Raw genomic sequence first — 9,778 nt, forward strand, 5'->3', positions numbered from 1 at the left:
CTTCCACAGCCTTTTCCCGCCCCAACGGCCGCAGACCCCTCAGCCAATCAGAAAGCTCCGCCGCTTGCCGACACCTCCCCCCGCCCGCCCCGCTGCGCTCTTCCTCTAAGACCTAGAGCCGCACTCGCTTCGAGAAAGAAAACGCGGACTACAACTCCCAGCCTCCCTTGCAGTGGCCCTGGACAGTTATTCCCAGCAAGCCTCGCGCCCTGGGACTACGAAGGGCGGAGCGGCAACATGGCAGCGCCGGGAGCTGGTGACCCTGTCCATGCTAAGAGTGGAAAGGCCCCTGTGGCTCAGCGCATCGACCCGACTCGGGAGAAGCTGACTCCCGAGCAGCTGCAATTCATGCGGCAGGTGCAGCTCGCCCAGTGGCAGAAGAGTCTGCCACAGCGGCGGACCCGGAACATCGTGACCGGCCTGGGCATCGGGGCCCTGGTGTTAGCTATTTGTATCCATCCAGACTGTAGGCTCAGGAGACGGCATAAGGGGGCAGGGGAGCAGAGGCGCGTAGTAGGGCAGTGTGGGGGTTGCTAAAAAGAGCCCGAGCTATGAAGTCTTGGCCATTTCTGTTGCCGAGCCAAGCGTTTAATGTACCTTATTTTGTCATTTTGAGATGCTTTTTTAATACAACGTATTAATAATAACGGAATCGGGGTCAGGGCTCAGAAAAGCAGAGGGCAGAAGATCGAATCACTGATTTGGGAGGGTGAGAGAGTAAAAAGGGTGGTGGACAAAGTCTGGGAAAAGGCAATATGTATACTCCAAGAGGTTTCCTGAACCCACTTCCCCAGATGGCTACACCTTCTACTCCGTGTCCCAGGAGCGTTTCCTAGATGAGCTGGAGGATGAGGCCAAAGCTGCCCGAGCCCGAGCCCTGGAGAGGGCATCAGGACCTTGAACCGGATGGGCACTGCATGTCTCCAACCTGCTGGAGCCCCTTCACATGGTGGATGATGCCCCATGACCCTATAAAAATCGAAGCCTGCATACAGCATTGCTGGCCTCAACCTTGGACGATGATTGAGCCCAAGAATTTTTTGCATTTGGCCAGGTCAAGGGAATATTGCCCACTTTACACAAACTGTTTCCAGTCACTGAGCCCTGCTTGTATTTTGTTTCTTTGTTTGAGAGTTACATGATCTTGGCTTTTCTCAGGATTTCTGACTTTGTGGTTTACCCTCTTTACCTCCCAGGGACTTAGCTGTTGCGGGGGTGGGGGTGGCAGCTCTGTGTAGTGTTGGAGCCTAAAATGGGAAAGATGGAGTTAGGTTGAGAATAATAAACTGAGTCACCTCTCTTGGAGCCAAATGAGTGTGTTAAGGCTGAGGGATGGCATGACTATGCTGGAAAGCTCCACAGGCGGTGGGGGCAGCAGTGGCATTGCCCCAGGGAGCTGTAAATGTTTAACTAGAATTGCTTTTTCCGTGAGATCTTTCCATCTGATTTAAGGGAGAGATCATGGTGGGTCACAGGGCTGTGTGAGACTGAACCACGTCTTCAGGGAGGGAAGGTCACTCTTCTGTCCTCTACCCTTAAAAACAAAACATCCTTACTCCAATTTTCCTGCCTTTTCCCATTCTGAGAGAGAGGGGTAGATGAAAGATGAGGGACAGCCTTCCTTAATTTCCACTTGGGCCTGCCTCTCTAGGCCTAAGGTGGGGTCTGGATGAGATCTTAGCTTGGTCAAACAGATCATTTACCTTGCAGTTTCCTCATGAACTGCTGGCAGGAAGTCAGAAGGCTGGGCAGCTGCTAGCCTTGCTTCCCATTGTGAGGAGAGTCTCTTCTAAATTTTCCCCTGCCCTACCCCACAAGGCTTTACCCCCCTGTTCTTAAAGGCACGACAGATAGAGGGTCACAGAATCCTAGTTTCCAGCATTTTTATTGGCTGTTGCTAATTCTAGTGTGAGTACACCCCCTACACTTGCTCAGCTGGGAGTGTGTCTCTAGGAGCATCAGGGCTTGAGTGGGATTGCTTAGTGGTTGACGCTCGGCTGGGGAGGTGGAGGCATGAGGATGCAGAACTGACACCTTCTACACAGAGTAAATGGTTCCCACATGTTTGGCTCTTCCCTATAATGGAGCAGCACTCTCCGTGCCCCCTTGGCCTTCTACTCCCTCAGTACTGGGGCCTTCTTGCAGAATTGTGTTGGTCAGCAGATTCTGAGAGCACAAGCTCCATGGTGGGCCCTGGTGTGGGGCAGACACATGGCTTCTGTTCTGAATTCACTGGAGGGAAAAGAAAAAGCACTGAAGAAACCTCCAGGATGGGAGGAGGGTGAAGCTGCAGTCAGTTACCATTCCCTGGGCTCGCCCTCCCTTGGGCCCGCCCTCACCATCCTGCCAACATCCCCGGCGAATGTCACCCCCTTGCTTGCCCGCTGCTCCTGGGAGCCGGTGCTGCTGCCACTCAGGGAGTTCCTTCGCATGATGCCTGGGTGCAGGATGGGGAGGGAGAGCACTGAGTGAGGGAAGGGGCCACGGGGAGAGGAGAGGGGGGCTAGTCCCCCCAAACCAAGGGGCAGACCCCCAGGGCCTGGAAGAAAGCCAGATCAGTAGGGAAGGGGACCCAGGAAAGATGGGAGCTGGGCCACTGCAGTCTCACCAGGGCCCAGGGGCTCGGAGCGCTGCAGGCTGTTGCGGCGGGAGGTGGGGAAGCTGCCCTTGGAGAGCCGGCGCTGGCGGCTGGACAGCATAGCCGCTGGGGCCACGATACCCGGTGGGGGCTGCTTCCCAAGCCGGCTGTACAAGTCCTCGATTTCCTTTTTCTGTAGTGTCTGTAGTGCCTCCACCTCTGACAAGTGCCTGAGGATACACCAGGAGCATGAGCACTAGCCACACACTTGGCTCTCCCAAGTCCACCTCTTGTCCTTCCTCCCCAGACTCACTTCTGCCGAAGACTCTGCAGCTGAGCCCAGAATTCCTCATCCTCCCCACTGCTCTCGGATTCCTCACTGCTCAGACACAGGCTACTGTATGAGTAGTTCATCCACACTGGGCTGGGATGGCTCTGGGGTGGGGGGCTGCCCCCCACTCGGGGTTCCTTCCCATCGTCCCCTTCCTCCTCAGCTCCAGCCACTAGGCCTTCAGCTGCACGGTCGCTCTCAGCCAGAGCCTCCCTGGCCTCTGGCCCGCTCCCAGCACTATCCTCTGTGTCTGAGCTCTCTGAGGTCAGCTGAGGGGTTGGAGGCTTCAGGGAACTGGAGAGAGTTGGGAATGTTGGTTGCAGGGGAAGAGGCTCAGCTGGTTCTTTGGATGAAGTCACTTGGAAACGCCCCACAAGCTGCGGCTTTCCCTCTGTAGAGTGACAAGGAAGGAATCATGGAAGGAGGGAGAGAAATCAGTGGCAGGATATGAAGTGAGAATAATGGGCAGGGGGAGGTCAGTGATCAGAGGCCTCACCTTCAGAGATGGGCTCTAGTCTGGCTTCACCCAGGAGTGGCCGACCAGGATTTGGCAGGGCCTACAAAGTGTGGGTCCATGAGGAAGGAAATGATCCAGAATGGAGTGCCCCTAACCATCCCTCTTGGTTTCCTACTCACCTCACTCTCCATCTCAGCTGTTGGGGGTGAAGGCCTATCCTGGCCACAAGGAGCAGGGGGAGGGGGCGGGGGCAGGCTAGGTAGGGGACCAGGAGGGGCTGCAGGAGACTGGGACAGGAGCCCAGGTGAGGGGGACAGCAGGGACTGGGCCACAGTCATCACAGCCAGTGAGAAGGCACTAGCCAGAGAGAGGAGAGGGGCTGCTGTGGTGCAGGGGAGGAGAGAAGTGGAGGGGCAGGGGGGAAAGGAAGGAGGAGTAAGAGTGACCTGGGAGCAACCGGGAGAGAAGGCAGGCGGAAAAGGGAGGACTGAGCTCTGCAGAGAATGAGAGGCTGGGCCGGGGAACTGGGCGGCACTGGGGGAGAACACAAGTGGAGAGCCAGGGGAGTGTGGTGAGAGATCTGAAGACACTTGGGAGAATGGGGAGGGGCTGCAGTATGGGGGAGAAGTGATCGGGAAGATGGGACTTGGGGAAACAGGGGTTCCAGGGGAAAACAGGTTTCCAGGAGACAAGGGGGTTCCAGGAGAAGATGAGGAGGTGGAGAAGGCTGCCCAGCTTCTCTGCTCCAGGGAGGTGCTGCTCTGGAGCTCTGCTGGCGAGGAAGGAGTATTGAGTTCCCAGTCCCCCATTCCCTATGCCCTTCCCAGGAGAAACCCCAAGGGTTGTGATGAGTAAGCAGGGACAGAACTCAGTACATACCACGGGATGGGTCTGGGAGGGGGCCTGAGAGGGCAGGTAATGGTGCTGGCTCCTCCTGAGGGAGAGAATGGGGCCCATGGTCACAGTGGGGAAGAGTTGAGTCTCAGATGGGACATTCAGAGCGGGCTTCAGCTGGGACCGATGAACCTCTAGGAATCCATAGAGGACTTCCAAGGGACTCACAAGCGCATGTGCTAAAATATTTACAGCTATGTAAAGGTATGATGTCTGCAATTTACTCTCGAGTGGTTCAGAAAAAAATAATATGTGCATGTACATAATAGGGGGGGAGGGAGGAAGACAGTGATAAAGTTCATGTGACCAAACACTGACAATTGGCAAATCTGGGCAAAGGGTATCTAGGAGTTCTTAGTGCAGTTCTTGCAATTTCTCTCTGTAAGACTGAAATTCTATCAAAATGGAGTTGAAAAGTACGCATTGAACACATTTTTCTAGAACAAGGGCCCACAGCTTTCCTCAGCTTCTCAAATGGGGTAAGAACCATTGTCTCGGGGCACCTGGGTGGCACAGTCGTTAAGCGTCTGCCTTCGGCTCAGGGCGTGATCCCAGGGTCTTGGGATTGAGTCTCACATCAGGCTCCTCCACTAGGAGCCTGCTTCTTCCTCTCCCACCCCCCCTGCTTGCGTTCCCTCTCTCGCTGGCTGTCTCTGTCAAATAAATAAAATCTTAAAAAAAAAAAAAAAGAACCATTGTCTTAGGGTCCCAGACATGAAGGAGGTACAGCCAAGGGGACGGGTGAAGGCAGAGAGCAATGAAGTCTAGAGCAGAGAGGTGGAGGTGACCCGAAGGGTCTCACCTGGGGGCTCAGGGAGACCTCAGCAGCCTCCACAGGGCCAGTATCTCTCTTCAACAGGGTCTCCACTCGCTGGATAATCTCCCGAATACGGCTCAGGAAACCAGCTCGCTCCGAGGGCAGAATAAACTCGTTATACACCTGGCAAGGGGTCAGCAGGAAGAGGAGGGAGGGCTCAGTGATCCCACTCCTCCCTGCCCCCCTGCACTGATCTTTAAAAGCTAACCCTTCACCTCACTGCTCTGCCAACCACCAACCTAAAGCAGGTATTCAGTAAGTATCTACTGTATGCCAGGCACCGTGTGGTGTAAGGAGAACTACAGCCTGAAGGACAGGAGCTAACATTCCTAGGATGCATTATAGCCCAGATGCTTCACGGGTCTTATTTCATTTAACGCCAGCAATGGCTCTCCGGGGTCTGTAGTCACATCCCCATTTGAGAGTTAAGATAAGCAATGCTCAGAAACAGTCTGCCTAAAATCACAGAATTTGCACCCAGATTTGTCTAAAGCAAGAGCCTGAGTTCTTTCCACTGTCGCATCCTATGCTTTTGGACACAACTCCTGCTCTTGCAGGGCTCGTGTACACACACACACACACACACACACACACACACACACACACACAAAGTTAAGTAAAAATAAGGCAATCGATGGTAAAAGTAACATTCAATTTCACAAACACTGGAGCACATGCTATGCGTCAGGCATGGTTCTAGGTCCAGGTACACTGTCCTAGGTGAGGAATACAGAGAAGCATAAAACAAAGTCCTGGTCCCCAAGAAGCCCAAAGTCTAGTGGAAGAGACACATAAATACATAATATACTGCAAGTCAGCCTGTGGTAAGAAAGGCATTATGATCAACATATAGACAAAAATCTATACAAGCAGGAGGAAAGGGAGAGTTTAATGGTACAGAGTTTCAGATTTGCAAATGAAGAGGTTCTGGAGATCTGTTTCACAACAGGGATATGCTTAACCCTACTGAACTATACATTTAAATATGGTTAAGATGGGGGCGCCTGGTGGCTCAGCAGGTTAAGCACCTGCCTTCCGCTCAGGTCATGAACCCAGGGTCCTGGTATAAAGACCCAGGTCGGACTCCCTGCTCAGTGGGGAGCCTGCTTCTCCCTCTGCCTGCTACTCCCCCTGCTTGTGCTCTCGCCCCCTCTCTCTGTCAAATAAATAAATAAAATATTAAAAATAAAAAATGGTTAAGATGGTAAGTTTTATGTTATATGTTTTTGGCCATAATTTTTTTAAATGCCATTCCAAAGAGAGAGCAGGTCATGCCACCCGGGAGGATGAGGGAAGGTTTCACAGAGCTGGGATGGTTTCACAGAGCTGAGCCTTGAAGGATGAGTAAGAAAGCAACCCTTCACTGAGGACCTATCACGTGTGGATACTTCTCATATAATTTCATTTCTCATACATCATAAATTACATACTATATCAAAATATCTTGGCAAAATGAGTATTATCATCTACATTTTACTGATGAGCAACTGAGATTCAGAGAGGTTAAAAAACTTGTTCTAATTCACCAAACTAGTGAATCACAGAGCTGAAATTTGAACTTGGGTCTTATGTGAAAGCCCACCCTTTCCCCTGTTCTCTGTTCCATGCTGTTCATCGGGAAGAGAAGAGCAAGGAGAACAGCATGAGGAATAGCTCTGAGGCATGAAAGGACATGGTACATTCACAAAGCAGTGAAGACCAGAGCAGAGCTGGGAGTGCTGTGAATTTCAAAGGCCATGCTCCAGAATTGGGCCCTTACTCTAACCACAGGTGGCCAGCCATTCATGGTGTAGGGGCAAAAAGCAAGAGCAGATCCAAGTCTCCGGAGAATTCTGCTGCAGAGGAGTGGAGGCTACAATGGTAGAGAGAGAAAAGAGGGCAATGGACCCCGTGGTCCATTGCGGGGGGAGGGGGTCACTTTGGCTGTGTGGGATCTGAGTGGGCTTAAAAGTCTAGTAAAGAAGCCTTTCAAGGCAAGAGACCCCTGAGCAGATGGAGGCAGAAGTGGGAAGGCATCCAGCCTCTTCGGAGGACCATTTAGAATCCAGTGTGGCTAGAAGAGAGATGATAAGCCTGTGTGTCAAGTGATATTTTGTCTTTGTCCTGGGTACAAGGTGAGTGACACGATGGAGGAGAAGCTTTAAAGAGAGTTTCTGATGTTTCTCTCATTCCCCTCCCTCCTGCACCACAGAGGCTGGAATCCACTGCCCCCACTCCACTGAGACTGGTCTCCCACAAAGACCTTCTCCTGACAAAAACCAGTGTGGTCTTGCCTTAGGCTTCACCCTATGTCATCTCCTTGAAACTCTGTTCACTCAGTTTTCCCTAACATCTTCTGGGGCTCCTCCAACCTCTCAGGCTCCACCTCTGTGTCTGTTGGTGACCTATTCCTACCCATCCCAGAAAGGAGGGTATCCACTGAGACCTACTCTCGGACCCTCTCTGCCTCTGGCTTTGCAAGCTCATCTCCCTTCACTCTCCCTTCTGTGCTGACAACTCCTAGATCCACTTCTGGATCCTAGATCCAGGCCCTGCCTGACCATATCCTGCTCCTGGGGAGGATCCTGCCTGCCCCTCTGTCATTCCAGCTCATCATGACCCCTGAGAAAACCTGCTTTCATTTTCCAGCTTCCTCTCTCCTTTAATGGTCTGCTCCCACGAGCTTCCTCACGCTACAAGTCACCTATGATAGCCCCTCTTCCTAACTCCCTATCATTTCAACTCAGCAAGTGTTTACTGAGCATCTACTATATGTACCGCTACGTCAATAAATGACTGGATTACAGAGTAGCTTATTTTCCTGAAACAACCCTCAGATTCACCCCTTTTCTTCCTCCCTTCCCCCATAATCCATTTTCTCCTTGGACCACTTGTAGTTTCTTGTATTTTTCTGCCATGATTCCCTACCCCCAACCCTCTCCCGCTTCCCATGGCAGAATGGTCTTCTTAAAACCTATTCTCACCATGTTACACTCTGTCTAACTCTTAAGACTGTCTATAATCTGTGCCTACTCTACGTGCCCAACCTTGCTTCCACAATTCCCCTCTAGGGACCCTCAGTTCTAGTGACAGTGGTTTCCTCATGAAGCCCCCCACAAGCCCCACCTTCCAAATCACTCCCTACTTCCATGCCTTTCCTTATGCTGTACTTCCTCTAGACCCGCCCTTCCTGGTCTTCACTGTTGTTCTGTCAAGACCTGGAATAAGTTCTCCCTCTTTCCCCCGCTGCCCCCAGGCCACCCTTTACTCACAGACACAGGATCACGTGTGTAGCGTGTATTTGACCACAGTACTTGTGTATGCCCTATGTTATCAGATTGCTCCAGCTGAGGAGCCAAAGCTCAGTGAGTAAATAAAAATCTCTCCCAATACAAGGGCAGAGATGTCTTCAGTGTCACTGTACTTTAAAAACCCTTGCTGTTGGGTGGGAGGAAGGGGGAGTTCAGCACCAGGGGACATCAGACGGGAGATTCCTGTCCTGGACCCAAAGACTCTGTCCTCCTCTCTCTCCCGCTCACCATGGCAGCTGCAATCTCTTCCGGGCTGTCCCCATCCAGATCAAATCGGAAGGTCACCATCTTGCTATTGTGCGTCTGTAGCTGGCACTCAACCACTCTGTCATTCTGGTCTGAGACCTTCAGATTCAAAGTCAGCAGAAGGGAGGCTGTCAGGCCCTCTGTCTTCATCACATGTCCCCACCCCCTCCAACCAAGTGACAGTGGCCAGACTGTGGAGAGAAGCAGACTCTGTCCCCAAAGTCTGGTATTAGAAACTAGACTGGCTGTCTCGAGGGTACCAGTCACATACTGCTCTCCCCTTTTTTGGCTGACCTCCCTCACCCCCCCTGGCAGTTTCCCTCCTGGTCCTGTAGGTTATTCCCCATCCCCTGTGCCCCCTTCTTACGCTAGTGACCCGCAGCCGGGATCGAGGTCTGCGCCGGAGATTTCTTCCTGGGGGTCTCCTCATGCGTTCCATCCCTTCTCCCACATCACTAAGGCCTGACGCTACATCTGAGGCATAGCTGGAAAAGGAATGGAGATAGGAGTGTCAGAGTAGACACCGGGAGCCCAGAGCACCCTATGCCTCACCCCAGCACCCCAACTCCTACCCGAACCTACCTGTCTCCCGGGGAAAAGTCACTGCCTGGGCCTGAACGTGGAATGGATAGGGCGAAAGCCTGAAATAGGAAATGTGTTCATGAGGTCAGAGGACGATAATTGTTGGGATCTAGGGAGATGGGGTCAAGGGTGCTGGGGTACTAGGCAGAGGGAATTAGGGAGGATGAGGACAGAGTGGTAGATTTCCAGGGACTTGGGGCCAGGTCATGGGTTGGGTTTCACAAGGAGAAAGATAGGTCATAGGCTTGGAATGGCTGGGAGCCCCCCACGTGACCCCTCTCACCGAGGGCAGGCAGAGATGGGACTCAGCGGGGCTGGATGGCACCCCCCCAGGGGGCTGAAAGGCAGGGTCTGAGGCATCCAGGAAGCCGGAGGAGCTGAGGTAGCCATCAGTCTCGCAATCCGCTGGTGGTGGAGGGAGGGGATCAAAAAAGGGGAAGTAGAGGGGAATGGTGGCAGAGCAGGGGGGCTGCCTGAGCAAGGAGGGGCCTGGTGCTGTGAGAATTCTTTCCCAGAAAGAGCTGCGCAGCTAGATGTGGACATCAGGGTAAGTGACGGTGCTGCTGACTTAAACTTCTGGGCC

At 52.8% G+C, this 9,778-nt stretch overlaps 2 protein-coding genes across 5 annotated transcripts in view; one reads left to right on the top strand and one right to left on the bottom strand.

The window, feature by feature from the left end:
• Nucleotides 1–189: 189 nt before the first annotated feature.
• Nucleotides 190–1,305, top strand: LOC103672586 (cytochrome c oxidase assembly factor 3 homolog, mitochondrial). Its single transcript, XM_008701307.2, has 2 exons — nt 190–451; nt 795–1,305. Exons 1-2 carry the CDS (start codon nt 238–240, stop codon nt 899–901), a joined length of 321 nt encoding a protein of 106 aa, XP_008699529.1. The 5' UTR covers nt 190–237; the 3' UTR covers nt 902–1,305.
• Nucleotides 1,306–1,868: 563 nt separating this feature from the next.
• The window catches only part of WNK4 (WNK lysine deficient protein kinase 4), a 14,958-nt gene continuing 7,048 nt past the window's right edge, over nt 1,869–9,778 (bottom strand). The window contains exons 8-19 of one of the 4 annotated variants that reach the window (XM_040640576.1): nt 9,479–9,600; nt 9,196–9,254; nt 8,981–9,098; nt 8,596–8,712; nt 5,063–5,200; nt 4,246–4,300; nt 3,546–4,135; nt 3,406–3,466; nt 2,892–3,300; nt 2,609–2,808; nt 2,340–2,437; nt 1,869–2,232 (exon numbers count right to left, since the gene is read on the bottom strand). In XM_040640576.1, coding sequence (XP_040496510.1) covers nt 2,230–2,232; nt 2,340–2,437; nt 2,609–2,808; nt 2,892–3,300; nt 3,406–3,466; nt 3,546–4,135; nt 4,246–4,300; nt 5,063–5,200; nt 8,596–8,712; nt 8,981–9,098; nt 9,196–9,254; nt 9,479–9,600 — 1,970 coding nt within the window. In that variant the 3' untranslated portion in view covers nt 1,869–2,229. Of the gene's footprint in view, nt 2,233–2,339; nt 2,438–2,608; nt 2,809–2,891; nt 3,301–3,405; nt 3,467–3,545; nt 4,139–4,245; nt 4,301–5,062; nt 5,201–8,595; nt 8,713–8,980; nt 9,099–9,195; nt 9,255–9,478; nt 9,601–9,778 lie in introns of all 4 variants that reach the window. The other 3 variants (XM_040640575.1, XM_040640574.1, XM_040640573.1) reach the window with 3 other exon arrangements.

This window comes from Ursus maritimus, unplaced genomic scaffold (assembly GCF_017311325.1).
Source record: "Ursus maritimus isolate PB19 unplaced genomic scaffold, ASM1731132v1 scaffold_24, whole genome shotgun sequence".
NCBI classification, from domain to species: domain Eukaryota; kingdom Metazoa; phylum Chordata; class Mammalia; order Carnivora; family Ursidae; genus Ursus; species Ursus maritimus.